This window comes from Penicillium concentricum (assembly GCF_028827145.1).
Source record: "Penicillium concentricum strain IBT 3081 chromosome Unknown utg000002l_segment0_segment0, whole genome shotgun sequence".
Taxonomy (NCBI): Eukaryota; Fungi; Ascomycota; class Eurotiomycetes; order Eurotiales; family Aspergillaceae; genus Penicillium; species Penicillium concentricum.
The window spans coordinates 10,601,423-10,620,347 of record NW_026622755.1 but is presented as its reverse complement, the minus strand read 5'-3'; the positions used below and the strand labels follow the sequence as shown (position 1 = coordinate 10,620,347).

General features: G+C 47.4%; 9 protein-coding genes across 9 annotated transcripts; 5 read left to right on the top strand and 4 right to left on the bottom strand.

Annotated features, from left to right (window-relative positions):
- Window positions 1-170: 170 nt before the first annotated feature.
- Window positions 171-3,070, top strand: N7517_007754 (chloride channel protein; the record flags this gene model as incomplete). Its single annotated transcript, XM_056725484.1, has 6 exons — window positions 171-289; window positions 345-874; window positions 931-1,034; window positions 1,085-1,237; window positions 1,288-1,542; window positions 1,592-3,070. 6 exons carry the CDS (start codon window positions 171-173, stop codon window positions 3,068-3,070), a joined length of 2,640 nt encoding a protein of 879 aa, XP_056581734.1.
- A 221-nt stretch (window positions 3,071-3,291) lies between these two features.
- Window positions 3,292-4,143, top strand: N7517_007753 (CTD kinase subunit gamma; the record flags this gene model as incomplete). The annotated part of the gene is made up of 2 exons (XM_056725483.1): window positions 3,292-3,507; window positions 3,562-4,143. The coding sequence occupies 2 exons, from the start codon at window positions 3,292-3,294 to the stop codon at window positions 4,141-4,143; spliced, it is 798 nt and encodes a 265-aa protein (XP_056581733.1).
- An 871-nt stretch (window positions 4,144-5,014) lies between these two features.
- N7517_007752 (uncharacterized protein) lies at window positions 5,015-6,078 on the top strand (the record flags this gene model as incomplete). Its single annotated transcript, XM_056725482.1, has 2 exons — window positions 5,015-5,514; window positions 5,574-6,078. 2 exons carry the CDS (start codon window positions 5,015-5,017, stop codon window positions 6,076-6,078), a joined length of 1,005 nt encoding a protein of 334 aa, XP_056581732.1.
- Window positions 6,079-6,729: 651 nt separating this feature from the next.
- Window positions 6,730-8,352, top strand: N7517_007751 (YagE family protein; the record flags this gene model as incomplete). Its single annotated transcript, XM_056725481.1, has 2 exons — window positions 6,730-8,221; window positions 8,276-8,352. The coding sequence occupies 2 exons, from the start codon at window positions 6,730-6,732 to the stop codon at window positions 8,350-8,352; spliced, it is 1,569 nt and encodes a 522-aa protein (XP_056581731.1).
- Window positions 8,353-9,297: 945 nt separating this feature from the next.
- Window positions 9,298-10,090, bottom strand: N7517_007750 (uncharacterized protein; the record flags this gene model as incomplete). Its single annotated transcript, XM_056725480.1, has 2 exons — window positions 9,298-9,606; window positions 9,728-10,090. The coding sequence occupies 2 exons, from the start codon at window positions 10,088-10,090 to the stop codon at window positions 9,298-9,300; spliced, it is 672 nt and encodes a 223-aa protein (XP_056581730.1).
- A 426-nt stretch (window positions 10,091-10,516) lies between these two features.
- N7517_007749 (putative mitochondrial phosphate transporter Pic2) lies at window positions 10,517-11,661 on the bottom strand (the record flags this gene model as incomplete). The annotated part of the gene is made up of 5 exons (XM_056725479.1): window positions 10,517-10,568; window positions 10,623-10,746; window positions 10,806-11,456; window positions 11,513-11,518; window positions 11,571-11,661. The coding sequence occupies 5 exons, from the start codon at window positions 11,659-11,661 to the stop codon at window positions 10,517-10,519; spliced, it is 924 nt and encodes a 307-aa protein (XP_056581729.1).
- Window positions 11,662-12,631: 970 nt separating this feature from the next.
- On the bottom strand, window positions 12,632-13,241 carry N7517_007748 (uncharacterized protein; the record flags this gene model as incomplete). Its single annotated transcript, XM_056725478.1, has 2 exons — window positions 12,632-12,767; window positions 12,820-13,241. The coding sequence occupies 2 exons, from the start codon at window positions 13,239-13,241 to the stop codon at window positions 12,632-12,634; spliced, it is 558 nt and encodes a 185-aa protein (XP_056581728.1).
- A 304-nt stretch (window positions 13,242-13,545) lies between these two features.
- Window positions 13,546-15,062, bottom strand: N7517_007747 (uncharacterized protein; the record flags this gene model as incomplete). The annotated part of the gene is made up of 2 exons (XM_056725477.1): window positions 13,546-14,783; window positions 14,843-15,062. 2 exons carry the CDS (start codon window positions 15,060-15,062, stop codon window positions 13,546-13,548), a joined length of 1,458 nt encoding a protein of 485 aa, XP_056581727.1.
- Window positions 15,063-16,782: 1,720 nt separating this feature from the next.
- Window positions 16,783-17,158, top strand: N7517_007746 (uncharacterized protein; the record flags this gene model as incomplete). The annotated part of the gene is made up of 2 exons (XM_056725476.1): window positions 16,783-16,944; window positions 16,991-17,158. The coding sequence occupies 2 exons, from the start codon at window positions 16,783-16,785 to the stop codon at window positions 17,156-17,158; spliced, it is 330 nt and encodes a 109-aa protein (XP_056581726.1).
- Window positions 17,159-18,925: the final 1,767 nt, after the last annotated feature.

Sequence of the window (18,925 nt, the reverse complement as noted above, 5' to 3'; positions counted from 1 at the left end):
TTTTTTCTTTCTGCCGCCTGTGGCGCAGCCCCGCCTAGACTTGGATCACACCGCTTGCGGGCGCGGAGCTTGCGCCACACTTGCGCGTCCAACAAAGCTGTCCCTGAAACAAGGTCATTTTAACGAGGAAATGCTAATATCGCGATATCGCGGTTCATTTATGTTTCACAATGCCAATGAGTGGCCAGGGCTCGGGTGGTGAGGGCCATTCCGGGACGCAACTCGGAGCTAATCAGGACGCCCATCAGCCTCAAGATGTGAATCGGGAAACCGAGGGGCTAAATGAACCGTATGTCTTGAAGACTCCACCTTTCGTTGTGGTACTGACCAGGCTGTTCATTTAGGATCTCCTTCAAGCGAAAACAAAAACAACGATCACGGTTCAGTTTGTCCAGCCTTCTCTCCCCTCCCGCCGGCGGATCGGATACTGGCTTTGGCTCTCCGGCGCCGCAAGGTGGTCAGAATGGCGATGCGTCGCCCCTAGATCCTTATGCGCCTATAGGATTCAATGGCGGTGCTGAAGGATCAAAAGACGGTGCGCCACTAGACTGGTACGTGGAAGGCCCAGGACGACGTGTGGGTTACGACGACTTCACCGCCATCGATTGGATCTATGAGTATACCAAGGAGCGGCAAAGAAAGCGGCTTCTTTACTCAAGTGGACAGGGTATATTGGGCCATGCTCGTCGACTTCTTGATGCAAGCAATGTCTGGTTGGTGTTGATTGCGACTGGCATTGCTGTAGGAATAATCGCTGCTTCTATCGATATTGCAACCAATTGGCTGGGTGATTTGAAGGCCGGATATTGCAAAAATGGAAGTGGAGGTGGCAAATTCTATCTGAACAAGAGCTTTTGCTGCTGGGGTCTCGATGGTAAGCCGATAGCGTCAAGTCTCTATAAGTCTCACTGCTGAATCGATATGGTATAGATCACTCCAAGTGTCTGGACTGGACACCTTGGGGGAATGCATTAAAAGCGAACTCTGGTGCAGGAACATATGCGGTTGGATACATCTTTTATGTTGTGTTTTCGGTAATGATATCTCCGTGTCTTGCTTTTAGGGCTCTATTGACAATATCTAGGTTTTCTTTGCTGCATGCGCTTGCTTTCTGGTGCGAAATTATGCCGTTTATGCTCGACACAGTGGTATCCCCGAGATCAAAACGATCCTCGGTGGAACTGTCATCCGACATTTCATGGGGCCCTGGACGCTGGCCATTAAATCATTGGGCCTGGTAAGTCAAGCTTCTTCTTATCAAAAGACATCTTTGCTGACAATGCCCAGTGTCTTTCTGTTGCATCCGGTCTATGGCTAGGCAAAGAAGGTCCACTTGTGCATGTTGCATGCTGCTGCGCGAATATTCTAATGAAACCTTTTGAGAGCCTTAAAGGCAATGAAGGTACGTCGCTCATTCTCGCCTCTCTCCATCCGCTCACTCATTTCACAGCACGCAAACGAGAGGTCCTTTCTGCGGCCGCCGCAGCAGGTATCTCAGTCGCATTCGGGGCACCCATCGGAGGTGTTCTTTTTAGTTTGGAGGTATGAAATATTGTCAATCACATGCTATCTACTTTGCTGATTTTTCCAGCAACTTTCATATTATTTCCCAGACAAAACAATGTGGCAAAGCTTTGTCTGTGCCATGGTAGCAGCTGTTACCCTGCAAGCCTTGAACCCATTCCGGACAGGTAAAATTGTGTTGTATCAAGTAACCTACACCCGAGGCTGGCATCGCTTCGAAATTATCCCATTCATTATTCTTGGCATCATTGGCGGTCTCTACGGCGCATTCCTGATCCGCTTGAATACGAGAATCACCAAGTGGAGGCGAGCTCGAACTTCCTCCCGGCCAATCATCGAAGTGGTTGTCGTGGCTCTCATTACAGCTCTAGTCAACTATCCAAATCACTTCATGCGGGCTCAAAACTCGGAGCTTGTTCAGTCGCTATTCGCAGAGTGCAACAGTGTGACATATGATCGATTTGGTCTCTGCGCAACAGGATCTGCCTCGATTGGCGTGGCTATTTATCTGGTCATAGCTGCCTTACTGGCCTTTTTCTTGGCTTCCATGACATTTGGACTTGAGATTCCTGCGGGTATTATTCTTCCTTCGGTCGCTATCGGTGCTCTCTACGGGCGTTCTCTGGGCATCATAGTCCGCTTGTGGCAAGAATCCTATCCGAATGCATTCATGTTTAGCAAATGCGAGCCAGACATTCCATGCGTCACACCTGGCTTGTACGCAATTATCGGGGCTGCTGCTGCTCTTGGTGGTGCTACTCGCATGACTTTGTCGATTGTCGTTATCATGTTTGAATTGACCGGCGCGTTAACTTATGTGATCCCGATCATGATTGCCGTGATGTTATCCAAGTGGTGTGGTGACATCTTTGGAAAGCGAGGTATCTACGAGTCATGGATTCGACTAAACGAGTATCCCTTCCTCGACCATCGCGATGACACCACTCCGCCAGACGTATCTGCTCACCGGGTCATGACAACCGTGGACGATATCAGCGTCATTACTGCCACTGGTCATACTATTGCCTCGATCCGCAGTCTGCTAGCTAACACTACATATCGCGGGTTCCCCATAGTCTCAGACACCTCGAGTCCTACTCTGCTAGGTTACATAACACGCAATGAGCTTTCTTTTGCTCTGAAATACTCAACCTCTTCTACCACCCGCAACCTCTCCGACGAGACACAAGTCTTCTTTTCGCATCAACCTTTTGCGGACCCTATTGATACCCTTGATCTACGACCTTGGATGGACCAGACACCGATGACCTTGAACAGTAACATCACTTTCTTGATTGTTTTGCGAATGTTCCAACGTCTTGGCTTGCGTTATGTGCTATTTGCCAATAAGGGCATTCTACAAGGACTACTGACCAAGAAAGATGTCTGGTCGGTGCTGAATGGCGTGGAGTTTCGCCGTGAAGAAGCCCTTCGAGACGAAGAATTCCGGAATTTCGAAAATCATACTGAGGCTGAAGAGGTTGGTTTGCTTGATGGGAATGATACGTCCAGTCTTGGTAGTTCCTTGAGGCGGGATTCTCTTTGATGATTTTTGCTATCATATTGCTCTGTATATTCCGATTCTGTTACTATCTTCACAGATATTCACTCTTAGTAAATGTCAGAGAAATTGCTTCACATTTATTCACTACGTTAAGTCCCATAAACACTGTGGCTTTACCTAGGGCTGGACAGGACCCCACCGCCCTTTCCAACCCCACATCTTTCTGTCATTTGTAATCTTGACCGCCCTGCGGTCCACCTATCATGTCTACGACTACCGATCTTCCTACCCTCGACAAAGCTAAAAAATCGGAAGATAAAATGATGATCGATCCTTTTGAGGTGCGAATGCGCTTCACTACGCAGCTGCAGCACCTCAGCGCCGCTGTCACATCGTCACAGAAGGCCGCCCATTATGCGCTCAAGTACCGCGACCTCGATGAGGATCTTCACTCATGCATCCTGGAGCAGCTTGAACGGGTAAGAGTTCCAATTTCCATTGTGTTTGATACATTCTGACCTTGGGTGTGGTAGAACAACATGAACAATCGTGCAAACATCATGTATTTTATTGAACACCTCTGCGAAATGGCCATCAAGGAAAACTACCTCCCATACGTGCGCATGATGCAGCGAGACATCCTACGCGTGGTCGACTCAGTCGTTCCCCCCGATGGCACCGGTGCAGCCAATGTCAAGCACGTCCGCCACGTCCTGAACGGTCTCCAGGCGAAGGAAGTCCTTAGCGCCGAAACCGTGGCCGAGATCGACGCCGCTCTGAAAGACCGCGATTCCCACCCCTCCCACCTAGATCTTGAACAGGAGGAAGGCGCTGAGGGAGGCAGCAAGTCAAAGTCTGAGAAGCCTCAGCTACGTCTTGACAAGAGGCAGATCGAGCAGCGCATCGAGGAGGACCGTGAGCGCAACAAGCGTCAGCGCGAGAGCATGTGGGCCATGACTGGCAGCGATATCGACGAATATAATCAGATGTGGGAAGAGCTCAGCCCCACTGGGGAGGATGACTTTATCAGGTCTCGCGAGGAGGCCCTGGAACGCGCCGAGTGTGCCCGCAAGCACGAGGAGTTCTATAAGAACCTATACGGTATCAAGGAGTAATGGTTCGGTGGGCACATTGCTTGCTATGCTTTGCATTATGATTCCCAGGATTTTATTTACGGTCTAGGCGTTCAACTCGGGACTCTGCAGCGTTCTGGTTTTTTAATGGAGTCTATACACGGCGTGGCATCACTTGCATCTGGTTGCACAATATTCAGGGGTCATGCCATTTGACTGAATATTCAACATTTCCAATTTTTAATTTCTTGCCATATTTATTTCAATTCACATTAGTCCCTTCAGAGGACTAGGGGTTTACTTTTGCCACGAGTTTTATCCCAGCAGGCCTGTCGTTCAATCAGTATATAGAAAGAAGGGCATATTGATACAATTTTTGGATATTATCAAGAGCAATGCATTTGAGGTTGGTTTCTCCAACATATACCACATGCAATAAATTCCAAGGTTGCTTCACTTATGCACTGGTAAATGTCTGGTAAAATCCGAAAAGGAGATACTGGGGAAATTGAGTTATTGTGCGATAATATACCTTAGATATGGCTTTAATGCTTGCTTTGCCCAGAGACTAACACGGCTTATATATATTCTGAATCTAGTTGGACAAATCTGTGGTTTGCGCAGATATTTGGCACCATGTGATGTTTCATAAAACATAGAATCGATATTCAATAGCAGATGAAAGCAACTTAAATTAATATAAAAGAAGATAAACTCAACTTGCTCACCCAATAATGAAGGTGAAGTAGATGTAGAGGAAGTGAAGTGATAGCGGAGTTGCTTATCGTCTCCGCTCTCGGGAAATCCTGATCGCCGAGAGATTTTTTATTTTTGCTTCACCTCTTGACCAGCACAAGGAACCGTTTCCCCCATTTGGGTTTATTACTTTATTTTTCAATTTTCTTGTCACTCTATGTTTGCTCACTTGGTCACTGCTGCCAAGGGTCTATTTACGCGACAGCCCGAAGAACAAGAGTCCCACTCCCCTGGCACCTCTGCCACCAATTCCAAGATGGTCACAGCTACTCGACGAGGAAATGTTGCGCCTGAAGCTGCGAGTGGAAAGCGCAAGGCGCAGTCAGCAAATGCTAGCAAGACCGAAGACCAGCAGACTAAGCGGAGAAGAAGAAGCGATCCTAAGGCTACTGGAACCGATCAAGATGCTACGAAACATACCCCAGCAGAGAAATCCAGCGTAAATGGGGAGAAAGCACCTGTGAACAAGAAGATCCGATTCGGTAGCGAAGAACCTGAACCACTCGAAACACAGCCGGAAGAAACTTCGGAAACACCAATCCAGGATGAGGACGACGAAGATGATAGTGACGACGATGCGCCAGAGACCATTGACAACTCTGCCCAGCAATTGAAAATGAAGGAGCAGGCCAAGAAGCAAGAAGTAGCCAAGCAATTGTACGTGTGATTTCCTACTTTTAGTGAAGTAAATTTTGACTAATGATTTTTTTTTACAGAGAAGAGCAACTGAAGAGAGAGAAGCGACGGAAACTCGATGAGCGTCGCAAGTTGCAAGCCAAATCCATTGTTAAGCCCAAGGAGGCTCCAACTGATGATATGCTTTCCGAAAGCACGGCTACTCTCCAAGGCACAACTACCCAAGATGCACGACGAGCCGCTCTTCCTGCTTTGCTTCCCGATGACATTTTGAATGCCGAGTTCTCCATTCGCCCTCCCACACCCCCTGCTGAAGATGAATTCGCCATGCCAAAGAAGTCAAATAAGTTGCGATTCCTGGATAAGCAGGACAAGCTTCCTAAGGATATCAACATGGGGGATGTCTCTATCCGGGTGCTGGATGCGCCGTCCACAAAGAAGTCCTCAAAGCCCGCGCTGGCCCCTAAAATTTCCAAGGCTGGACGGAACCTCAAGGGTAGCATGCGTCAGAAGACCCGTACCATAGCACATGGCAATGGACTCCGACAGAAGGCCGCCGGTCCTTCTGGATTTGTTCGCCGGTGAAATCGACCAACGTCGTACGGCCATCAAAAGCGAGTTTTGTTCAGTGTCAAATATCTTCAAACATAGCTGGAAGTTACATCTACAACCTACCAGTGTCAACGGCGGGGACATGCTCACTCGCCTCGACTGATGTTCCTGTCGGGGGTTTTCGATGCCCTATTGGCGCAAATCGAAAGTCGGTGTCGATTGGATATGCAACCAACCCCGCGTCTACTGCAGCCATTTTGTGATAAGTCATTGAAAAAAAGGATTTTTGTCCGAGTGTTACTAGGGTTGCATGGTGTTGGGAGTAAAACCTGGTCTGCAATTCAACTTTGGGGAGTTATGTATATAGGATTCAGTCAATTATGCCCAATAATGTCTGGCAATGAATTCATTCTAAAGGAAGATCTGTAATCTAAAATAAGATGTAAATATCGAACTATCGAAATATAAACATATCAAAATACTAAAAAGAGTCAAAAGTGAAAATCATACAAAAGCGCCAAGAACCGGACCCGGACAGGTTCCCAGATTATTAAGGCGGAACATCTGCGAAAGCTTCCAACCTTGGCCAAGCTACCTCGACTTTTTTTTCCACCTCTTTGCCTTTTTTTTACATCCCCTTTATGGCGCTTGTCGTCTAACTCTACACCTTTCATTACTTTTGCCATGGCGCCTGCTGCAGAGAATTCTCCTCTGCTGCCGCAGCATCAGAACTCGGCCTCCAATACGTCACCACGGACAAATCGGACACCGCGGTCGGTATCCTTCAATCCGCTCACACAAATCAGCACCTATGGCAGCAATGAATCTACCTCTGATCCTACATTTCGACCCTTGCAAACAGACTCACCTCCCGTGCAGAATGTCAACGCCCAGGGAGGCCAGCCCCGTCCCGGCACCCAGCCCATGCTCTCAGCATTGAACAGCAAGCTTCGTCGTCGCAATAGCCATGGGGCTCCCTTCAACCCCATATCGAATACACCGCATGCGGTATCTAAGATTGGACCGCAGCGAACAACCAAAAAAGCACAAAAGCTAAAACTGCTGCCGGATCCTGTGACGGAAGAGGGAGAGGGGTCTGATGGAGATTTCCCTCGGGATGTCTATTCACAAATCACTCGCATCAAGGACCCCGCCGCACGAAGCCATGCTGCACGACTGGGCAAAGCCGACCGCGATCGCATACCTCGAGTAACAGCTTACTGCACGGCCAATTCGTATCGACTCGAGGGCGTTATCAAGTTCCTCAAGTCGCGGAGCAAGACTCGCGGAGCCAACCCCAAGCTGTATGATGAATGCGTCTACTCTCCTTTCGATTACCAGTACGAAGAAAAGCAGAACGCACGGTTATTTCAAGATCCAAATGCCAATGGACACCACGAGAGACGACCCAGTGAAAGAAGATACTCGGATAGTGCGGTGGAGGTTGAAGACAATAAGAAGACCAGAAGAGAGGACTTGATTGATCTGCACGAGGAGGGCAGTCACTCAAATGATAACGAACAAGTAGTCAAAGACACTCCTGATATTGATATCACAATCCACACACCCGAGGTATTCCTCTTCGACTACGGAACGGTCGTAATATGGGGAATGACGCCTGCGCAAGAATCACGATTCTTGTCCGATATCTCCAAATTCGCAACCTCCATACTGAGCCCTGATGACACGCAGATTGAGAACTTCAATTTCTACTATGCGCGCGAGTATCAGGCCAGGATCTACAACGACTTCATCTCTCTTCGCGATCCGCGCAACAACATGGTCAAACTGGCGATCTCTCATGCTCTGGCCCAATCGGTCAAGACCTCGCTTTTCGAAGATCTTGTGTCAGAAACAATCACAGACACTGCACCGCTACCTGCCCAGATTGCGCAAACTGGTAGCGTCAATCTCACCCGCCGGCAAATCAATATGCAAATCGGAGAGCTCTTCATTCTCCGCATCAATATTCACTTGCAGGGGTCTGTCCTCGATAGCCCGGAACTCTTCTGGGCAGAACCGCAGTTGGAACCTGTCTACCAGGCCGTCCGAAGCTACCTGGAGATGGATCAGCGTGTTGGTCTGCTGACGGAACGATTGGATGTCATTGCGGATCTTCTCGCAGTCCTAAAGGATCAATTGACACATCGCCATGGCGAGTATCTCGAATGGATTGGTAAGTGCTCCTGCAGCTATGATTTATAATAACGACCCATCTAACGAATATCAGTCATCGTGTTGATTGCCGCCGAGATTGTTGTGGCTGGACTCAACATTGTTGTTGATCTCTACGCTGGAGTAGACTAGAGTGACAAAGAATGTGCTCATCAAGCAGTCCCTCGTCTCGACCAACCAATTGTGCCGAGAATACTAGTCTTTTATGATATGTATTACTGGCATATTTCTTATGTGCCTTGTGATGCAACCATTTGCGATTCTACATCGACAATCGCACACGAAACACATGCCAGGGACAAACACCTAATAGAACTCGCTCGATGACATCCCAACCACATAGGGATTCCGAACCCACGCACCGAGTCTAATACCCTTATCTGTATCACCTTTCCAAACTCGTTATGTCTTCAACTGTACATGACAGAAGATATTCATACCCAGATAATCATATCTCATTCTTGTTTCCAATAGTGTTGTCTTTTTTTACTGGTATTGGAGTTGACGTGGGTTCTTTCCTAGGAAAACGGCGTTTGGAATCTGTATAGATAGTGTTCATCAAATCAAAATGCTATTGACCTTGCGGAATGACCCTGCAGGCGCTTTCTTTCAAATGGAACCAAGTATTCGTAGTTCGTACGTCCTCACACAATAGTGCTATGAGAGTTCAAATGTCAAATAGATAGAAACCTACAGAAATGCACCTTTTCAATGTCACTAGTGCCTTGAGTGATAGTTACTGTATCCACGTACAAGAGAATCTATATGAGCGACATCGAAAAGCTACAAGGGAGGAGCCAGTTACTTCAACCATGCTTTCAGCATGTGATTTCTCAGATGAGTTTCATACCAGACATGGACACCAGGAAACCGTAGAGTAGTGGAAAAGCCCAATCAAGGCCCACCAAATGTAACAAAAAATAAAAACATATGAGCAAAATAGACCAGCACCGCATCCGAACCTGATGCTTAAAACCCTCACACAAAATAAACCGAATAAACAGCAGAGAATCTCAATCACGACTCTGCAAAGCCCAAAAAAGAAAGAAAAGAGAACGACAAAACACAACCCAGAGATTAAGACTGCTCAATCTTAGCCTCCTTAACCTCCTCCTTATCCATATCCATCGGCGTAGCCCCAGACTCAGGACCAGCCTCAGCAGCAGCAGGAGTCTGATCAGCAGAGCCACCACTACCCGTCTGCACACGGAAAGAGTGCGTAAGAGACTCCTGTGTCGGAGCCGGTGCAAGACGGGGCAGGGCTGCACCAGCGGGATCTGCAGATTCGGGGTGTCCATCATGAGCGGGGAGATCATCATCTTGACCCTCGATTCCGGCGGCGTTGGACTTGCGGGAGCGCTTAACGCGTAGGGGACGTTCCTCCGGCTATACAAAATAACAGATTAGCTCGGGCTCAGCAGACAATCGGGTCGAGAGAGAAAGGTGTATAGTATAAGTTGGGCAGTGGAAGGATTGAACAAGATGGGGAATTACGCAAATAACGTACCGTGCGCGGCTGCTCATCAGAGCTACCCTCGGTATCATCTTCCAGAAGCGCCCCAGATCCGCCCTGTGCACCGGTATTCATAATGGCAGCTGCGCGGGCACGCAGTTCCGGGTTTGCGGCTCCGGTCTTTGCCTCGTCGGCCATGCCGGTGACCTTTGTCAGACGCTCGAGAAGCATGCAGGTTTCCAGGCGCATTTTCTTGATGTATTGGGAGCCGCGGTGGTTGCGGGTGCGCATGATTTCATTTTCGGCTTCGACTTCTGCGAGGCGCTTCTTCAGCGCTATGCATTTGCGCTTGTAGGCGATCTCTACGCTGGGAGGATTGGCTGGTGGGATGGAGGAGGGTTGGCGGGAGGCTTCCATTTTGGTGAAGGAGGAGGATCAGGTCGGTATTTGCGTGTAGAGCGACTGGATTATGGACGCGGCGGTATTTGGAGTGGAATCCTTGGTCGGAGCTGACTGAAAGCACGATGCGAAGGGGGTAATGTGAAATATAGAGAGGAAGAAGAAGTAAAGGATCGAATGGAAGGCAGCGGAATGAAATATATTTAGCCTTTATTAGTCGTCGATTAGTCGTCGGTGACGTGCGTGAGTCTATTGACTGAAATGGTGAGCCTATTGAAGAAGTGCTAAACGTCGCCGGCAACAATGCGATGACCTCCAACATTATTCTGCCCCGATATCAAAGGCGGTCTACACAATATTGTTTAACAAATGTTTATCCATTTAACTCCTTGCTATATACAATTGCTCCAGAAAAAACCAGAAATCCCCAAGAACTATGGCTATTTAGTGACCTCCAGTGGTGGGAAGGCCAAGGAACACCTTGAAAGAGTCATAACTGCAGAATGTTAGCATCGCTATACACACAAATCAGGACGGAGCAAACACTTACATGAGCCATTGGAAACCGGTCAACGTGCCCAGCATCACAATACGGACAGGTAGGCCATTCCATAAGCCAGAGAAGCCAATGTTACCGTAGATCCGGGACACAGCCGTCATCGCACCTTCACCGGCTACAAACGGGCGGTTAGCATACATCAAGACTGCAGCCGAAAGAAAGAAACAAACTCACCTTTACGATCAGCATTCAATTTGCTGACCATGACATCTGCTGGATGGCTAACAATAGCACAGAATATTCCAGCAATATAACCACCCAAGAAACTAACACCAGTCTGTGTCAACTGGCCATACTCCTCCTTGGGTTTGCCCATAGTGCGGTAGATGAGCTTGACCGTCTCCTCGAACGTGGCAAACTTGGTCATGGTATAAGGGATCTGTCGGGCCCATAGAGGGTACAATCCCTTGTACAAACCACTAAAGCCCTCCTTGGCGACGATCTTGCTCCAGCCCTCGCGCATAGTGGAAGCATATGGTGGCAGCGTGGTCTGCATGCGGACCTTGATAGCCTCCATAGGACACAGGGCCATATCGGCAAAGAACTCAGCAGAGGCACTGGCACCGAGGAAGACCAAGGTGCGGTTGGATTCCGGGAACATCTGATTTCCGTACAAGTGCTTAAAGTACTCGTACAGACCGTACTTTCCCGCACCCTGGAAGGAGTAACCCAGGAAGGTGGGCGACCAGCCAAAGAAGACGCCGCGTAGGCCTTCTTTGGAGAAAATTGTTCGCCATGCTTGGATGTTGGAGCTGTAGATCTTTGGATCAACCTGGCGACGGCATTTCACAAGGTCGAGAGGTGTGACGGCAGTGTGGGTTGGTCCTATGTGGGATTGAGTGTTAATTAAGGTTGTTGTATATTGGAGAACCGTTACATACCACAAGCTGGAGTAATATTGTTAGCGCGTGTTGTGAGAGATAGAGAGCTTGGACATACCGATGATTCCACCGAAACCACAGCTGAGAAAGTACTTGAGGGAGTTGGGTTCGATCTTCCCAAGGGGAAGCCTGCGTTCTTGTGTAGCCATTGTATGTTTTTTTTTTTGTATATGTAAATCTTAAGAGGGGAGAGTTGTAAGATCAATAAAAAGAAAAGAGTGTACCTTGGAAGAGTGTACCCAAGTCTAGGAACTATGTCGTCAGTGATCGACCTCTTATCTCCGCACGTCCCGATATCTCTGGAACTCATTTGAATCTTCCTATATATCTTCATACTTATATGTTTACCCTGTCAATTTAGTTTATTTACTATATTCTCTGTATATTCTTGTATTCTTTTACAGATTTAACTGATATTCAAAGTTTACCATATATACCGATGACGTCAATGATATCCGGCCCGGTACAGAAGTACAGAAGCCGAATTAGCCGGAGTTCCTGCATAAATACATAAATAGTACATAGCTCTAATGCAGTCGAAGCAATCAACCTATCTGGGCAATGTGTTGGCGATGTCGACGTCATTTTAGACTCTTAGAATGGACAAAGAAAGAGACCTATCTCAACTCTAATATAATGATTAGATATCATTATACAACTAGGGGCGTGTATGGATAGCCCAAAATAATTACGAGGTGAAACAACCGCATATGTCGCTTTTGTTACATATAACTGGACATATCTCAAAGCAGAAACATCAAAATATATTGAAATATCTCAGTAGGCATACCTGATCTGACCTTGGGGGAATCGCCAGTTCAGCCAACCGTAGTACAGCCTCAAAACAACACATACTATAGAAGCAAGCAGCAGTAGCCCTGCATTAGTCCAATGGCCAGTAGGAAAGCCTTTCTTAGCTTGATCGGACTTGTAGATCCAAACACCTACTATTTGGCCAGGTGCCCCAAAGGAAAGGTTCATCGCAATGGCTAACCCAATTCCAGCGGTTGAGCGGAGATTGGAAGACAACCAGCCCAAGAGGGGAGGAATGCATGAGAATGCACCCGATGTAGCGACAATCAAGCAACCATAGCGGTGCTGTTGAGCTCACATTGGCCTCTATTCATTCATGTATACACAATATTGTGCGTAGACCAGAGGATTGCTCACCAAATAAGCGTCCAGGGGAAGAACGGCAGAAGCTAGGAAGCTTATGGCACCAATAAATGAGAAAATAGCCGAATGAACACCGCGACTGTATCTTTAGATTAGCAACACCACTTAGCTGTGGATATGGGGGAACAAACGCATTGAAGTAATCTGCAGACCAGGAGACCGCAAGAGTGGCAGGATCGGTTACAACTTGGGAAATATCATCTCCTAGAACCATAGCAATGACCACCTCCTTGTGACCTTGCGCACGGGACATCTCCTGTACCCGAGCAGCCAAAGCGGGTGTATTTAAAGCTCCTGCAATGGTGATTACTTTGATTCCTTTTTCCACGATTATGTCAATGGATTCAGATAGTTGGGTCAAAAAGTCCGGCCCATAGCCCAGCGATGGATCTTGATCTTTGGCTATGGCGTTCCAAGCAATGTTCATCTCTGAAAGCCAATCGCCAACTATTACGTCGACGTTGCCGTCTTCTGCTATCCGCCGCATGGCATGCGGGCTGTCACCCGTTGCGCCGGAAACATTTCCGATGCGGATATCGCGCCTGAAAAGCATTTGATTTTTCCGATTGAATTTGTCGGAGGTGACAAAAAAAAAAGATACTTCTAATCGAGCTAGAAAGATCTAAAGACATCTCTCTTTAATTCTCAACGTGATCGGATTTGGGGTAGATGCTCTTCGGGCCCATCCCCGATGGGTGTGGGTTTCGGAGGTCTTGGCCCGACAGATGAACGTCCGAATTTAGAGGAGAAAAGGGAATTCCAAAGAATTGTGACTGGCTGAGATTCATGTTGGTTCTAGTTTAATAAAAAGCAATCTTCCTCCAGTTAAATCCAAAATAACCCCGGGCTGTATACAGCTAAGCGCAACTATAAGACGTCCAATCATCGACATCTCCCTGTATATATCGCGCATTTTCCGGCCATGGACAAAGCTTACGTGTAGGATCAGTCCCATCTGGAGGAGTGGTGCTCAACATCTGACTCGGACGAATCCCATGCTCAACCCACAGGACTAGCACATCCAGAACCTGATATGTGCCTGGCACATGGGGATATATAGGATTCGCGCCGCAATGTCCGCCTCCGGGGACCATGAACACCTCCACGAAATCGGCGACATTGACTCCACTCATAGCGACTTGAATCCTTTGAAGGTGTTGGATGGGCCAAAGAGCCGCGTTGAACTCATCTGCCCAGCCCTGCGTGGTGATCAATTTGCCTCCTCTGTTCCGGAAGCTGGATAGGTCTGGGGAGATTGCATCTATCAAAGGTGATGCGGTCTTGTCGACTTTGGAGACATCTGAGTCCCAGTTGAAGTTTGAGATATTGTAGGCCATATCATGGAAGACAAGTTCCTCCAGTATGAGCGTGGAATAGGTCTTATACAAAGTCGTTTCCAAGTCGCGCCAACTGCTTTCCGAGCCAAAGCTGAACCCTGGATATATTTCTTCGCCAGTGATAGTGTTTCTAGGTCCGTCATACATTGCTTGGGCTGTTTGAACTTGCTCGGAAGTGAGACATACCACTGCCCCACTGGCAGTTCTTGGAATATGGTGGGATGCACATTCAAGTTGAGTGATATCGAAATTACAGAGCAGGGGATTCTCAATCAGCCCGTCGACGGCCCCATCAAGAGAATCACACGCGGAAAGCACGCGGTTGGTGATAAATTTCAAGACATCCTGATTCATGTATCCGCTCCCTTGTGACTTCAGTCCGTTCCAGAGGAAACTGAGAATCAGGTGGGTATACCAATTTCCAGGACTTCCAGCATAGATCCCATCGAATATTTCCGGGTGAAACTGGGCCAATGCATAGCCTTGTGCACCGCCAGTTGAGCATCCATGGTAATAGCTGAATTTAGGGCTTTTGTTGTAGTATTCAGTGGTCAGGGCTCGAGTGATCTCCGTAGTCATTGCGATAGAGTTATGGATCCAGGATTTCACTTCTCCAACGTTGGCCAAGAATGGGGCATACGTGCTGTTTCCACTGGAAGCGAGGGAATGGCCACTGTCACATCCGGCGACGGCGTATCCGAGGTTGAGTTGGGTCATCATCGACGCATCGTCGATGTCACCGGCATATCCACCGTTTCCTATCGATCCATATATGTCAGTCGATCGATCTGTTCTTTGGGTATGGAAGAATCCTTACCGACTACGATAAACCGGCCATTATATTTAAACGTTATTGGCAGATACAATTGCCAGGTGAGGGTGTTGGAGCCGTTGAGATTGGGGAGATCTTCCGTGTCGTAACTGATGGTTCCTTGGACTCGACAAAGGGTTAACTCGTTGATGATACCCGAAGAATTCAAGGTGCCAGATGAAAAGACCGCTGTATTATACAGGCTATAACCGGGCTCAAGGTTCATGCTAAAGAGACTATCACACGCAGATAGTTGCGAAACAAATCTGGCATGGACAGCGGAGAATGCCACTATAGAAACAAGACAAATGCGAGCAAAGCCCATATTGTAGTCAATGTAGAATATTTAGTATCTTTTCGAAATTGACTTAGCATTTCACACGCTTGGGATTAAGGCGAATATATATACGAGTCCGAGCCCTCCCCCGCTTCCCCATCACCTACAAGACATGAACACCATAGAAGATCTTTTCGGGATATTCATCTGAGGAAATTTGGAGACGGAGAATAATGTGTGGAATAATGCGGGCATTGGATTCGACGACCGAATAGTAATAGAAGTGACCTTCACTACTTATTCTCTGCTTCCTTGAACCCCGCGTTCTTCGGGATGAACTACTCATCCCTATAGACTGAAGAAAATAGGTGGGTTTTACATATAAGGTGTCCTTTGTAGCTTGTACACCACACTGGCAAATAATAAGCTCTTAATATTGTAATGACTTTCGTACGATAGACGGCTTGATAGTTAAATCTAGTAACTACTGGAAGTCTTAGGGACAATGTGTTGCATTCAAGCAACTACAAATAGGAGGCCAAGGGAAGAGACAGCCTTTTTGTAATGCTTACTATAGTAGCATTAAAATGATATAAAGTGAAAGGAGATACTCCCACATCAACTATTAATATTGATATAAAGCCCTTCGGGGCTAGAGAGTGCAGTATACTTCTTGTGTATGTAGTCATCTGTATTGTTGAGAATGATGCCTTGTTTATTAAACTTCTACATATTCGGAGTTCGTGGAGAGAATATTCATTCATGTTTTTCTTCTCTCTTATAGATTCAACACACCATATATCAAATTTAAATGCTGCTGCAATTAGAGGGGGGATTCTATTCTTTTTTCACCATATAACCTGATTGCAGGGGATTTGACAAAGAAAACCCCGGGCATTTTAACACGTCTGATCTCGTCATCCTACAAGTCCAGCGAGGGCGCCGCGAAGGACGCACCTCCCAAGCTCAAGAACGGAGGGCTCCCATTCAATGTGACCTGGTATAACTCGCCCCTTGAAGACCCTAAAGTGGTATCGTATGAAGGATAAAGCCTATGCCCTTGATACCTTCAACGATATTGCAGGAGTCATCGCGCGCGCCACAGAGGACCACAATCATATGAAGGCAGTACTGGTTAAGAAAGGGTTCTTGCCGGAGTCGGATGACGAGTCAGACGAGGAGAATGCGTTTGCTGTGGAGTGAATGCACCCACTGTACGTTGTTATTGGTATATTTTCTTTACTTTACTCGAATTACAGCACGGTCTTATCAATGATTCCAAGGTTACACTGTTAGTTTAGGGCCTAATAAGTCGTATCATCCAACCCCGGGGGCATCCATGGCCCCAATGTCAGCAGCCTACACTGGTCCACTGAACTTGCACAAATGCTTCATCCGGCAGACTCCTCAAATTCACAAAAACCCCTACAATCAACACCGACCTCGCAAAGAAGTATGTAATAGCAGGCCCCAAAAACCAGAGGCATACTGGCCATCTCAACTTATACCCACCTGCCGTATCCATACCTAGGTTCTGGTAATTCTCCATACAACAAATTATCATTTCGGCGGTACCATAGCTTGCAAGCAGAGCCCACATGACGCAGCAGTTAGTTCGCCAAATGATAACTTCAGCGTTTGTTGCGAAGGGAAAGTGCCAGTCAACAAAATGTATGGAGGCAAACGCAGCTGTGGCGACGCCGAGAGTGGCATGCTAGCGGAATCCAAGGATCTGTGGATCGCGATCGTTTGGTATGCGGTCCATGCATTGCTTTTGAAGGCCCATACGGCAGATGAGAGAAAGGAGGCGGCCGGACCATTTACGGAATATGTAGGCTCGTGGCTCCACTTGATCTAGAGCCGCAACATCGATATAGATCTCTGTGGAATTATCTATCATTGACGCCCTAACACTGGAGGATGGCCCGCTCGTCTTGATTATATACGGTTGCTGGACATCCATCGGCTTTCGCAACCAGAACGAGAGAGTTATTTTAGGCGTGGAGTCGGGGAAAGAACTTAGGGATGACCTGGTGACCTGGTGAGAAGCTCACTAGGTCAGACAATTTTATCTCCCTAGAACCCCTCCTGTGGTAACCCCCATAAACTACTAGTTATTACTAGTAATTTCTTACTAGTAATTACCACCACCTGGTGACCTGGTGACCTGGTGAGCCCCCTATTCCCAACTTCCATGTTGGGCTATTGGAGCATAACATATCGGCCACGCAACAGAAGGGAAGGAACAATTGAAGCACTTGGGATTTGTAAGAGGGTGTGGGGTTATCTTGCAGTCAAATTAGAGATCAAGATGGCCGTGGCTTTGGGCGTATTGAGTGACTTTCGGTCTTCCTGGCACGGACCTGGGGACATCCTTCAACTTTTGACTCGGGGGCTAATTTTAAAACGATGTATATTATAAGACTAGAGATGTTAGAAGGTTTGTTTAGAACTTTCAATCGAATTTTTAATCTCTAGCGCAACAAACATCCATTGGGGTGCCGATGGATAGCGAACTTCCTAGCTTGCTCAGAAGACCCTGAGGGGCACCGCTGCGCTACAGCAGTTAGTGATGCAGTTGCCCAGGCAAAGACAATACTTCCAAGGCAGGTGCTTCCGGTACTTCATAGTTACCAAGTATGTTAGTCCCAGGGGGACGTTCAACACCTGCGCACACTCCCACGAATCACAGAGACGTCACTACCATCGGAACTGCCTACTTTGACTTGATTGGGGTGATATCACTCCTACACCGGAGGCAGACTGGGTGAGTAATCATCAGGGTATGAAACCAATCGAGTTAGGTTTATCTATGGATCACCTGTTGCGGCGACCAAGGTTGTTCGTCGAGGAATGGAATCGGACATTCAGGCAGCCGAAGGCGATTACATAATCGTACAAATTCACCCAAAGAAATTGATGATGTAGATTTTTTACTAAGTTGTAAAGCTTGGGAGAGGTGGCCCCGGGTGTCTGCTCTGTCCGGCCCGGTTCATACAGTGACAAATGGCCTTGACCTGATTACTCTATGATAGTTGAACGTGAGACATTCAGCTGTCCCGGCCCGTGATCCGGTAGTAATCAAGACGGAGTCAGGGCAAACAAAGATAAGGAGACTGTTCCTCTATAGATTATGCTATCATATCCGAGAGAACCCTGTTCTTTTACCACCCGGAATTGATTAAGTTCTGTTGTAGGCCTTCTTGTTAGATCGTCGCTCAAAATCATCAGCGTTCAATGCCTGGACCTGAGTACTCTGAATTTGCCAGAACTGTACTCGACTCCAAAGTTACCGGGGTGGATACCTGGATGGTAAAAAAAAGACCATCCTTCCAAATATTTGCCAAATCTTGACCGGGATTCCCCCCTGAAGTCTAGCGCTTTGGAGAGATCGATCTCTTGAGACAACCCAACTTCCAGGGTTTTGAGTCCATGGCACCTCAGTAACTGAAGGCAGAACGCTCCAGGGCTTGGAACATCGTTTATCATCAAATGAGATATCAAATTTATGCAGAGGTCCACGGGCCAATTCTTTGGTTAAGAGATCCCCATATGGGTGTGGATCTCCATCGCTGCATTGCTTTTACGATATATAACATTATTTTTGACTTCCAACTACTGAAAAGATTGTGTCTCAAGTTCAAATATAGTACGACGATTTTGTGGTCTTCATAGATGCAAGTGTTTAGGTAGGTACCATTAGAAATTGACAATTATCTAGATCACCGCACGTTCAGTCAGGGGCCGTCCCTCGGGAATGCGCGAATAAGATAGAACACCCAGATCCAACGTTTTGAATTGACCATGGACAA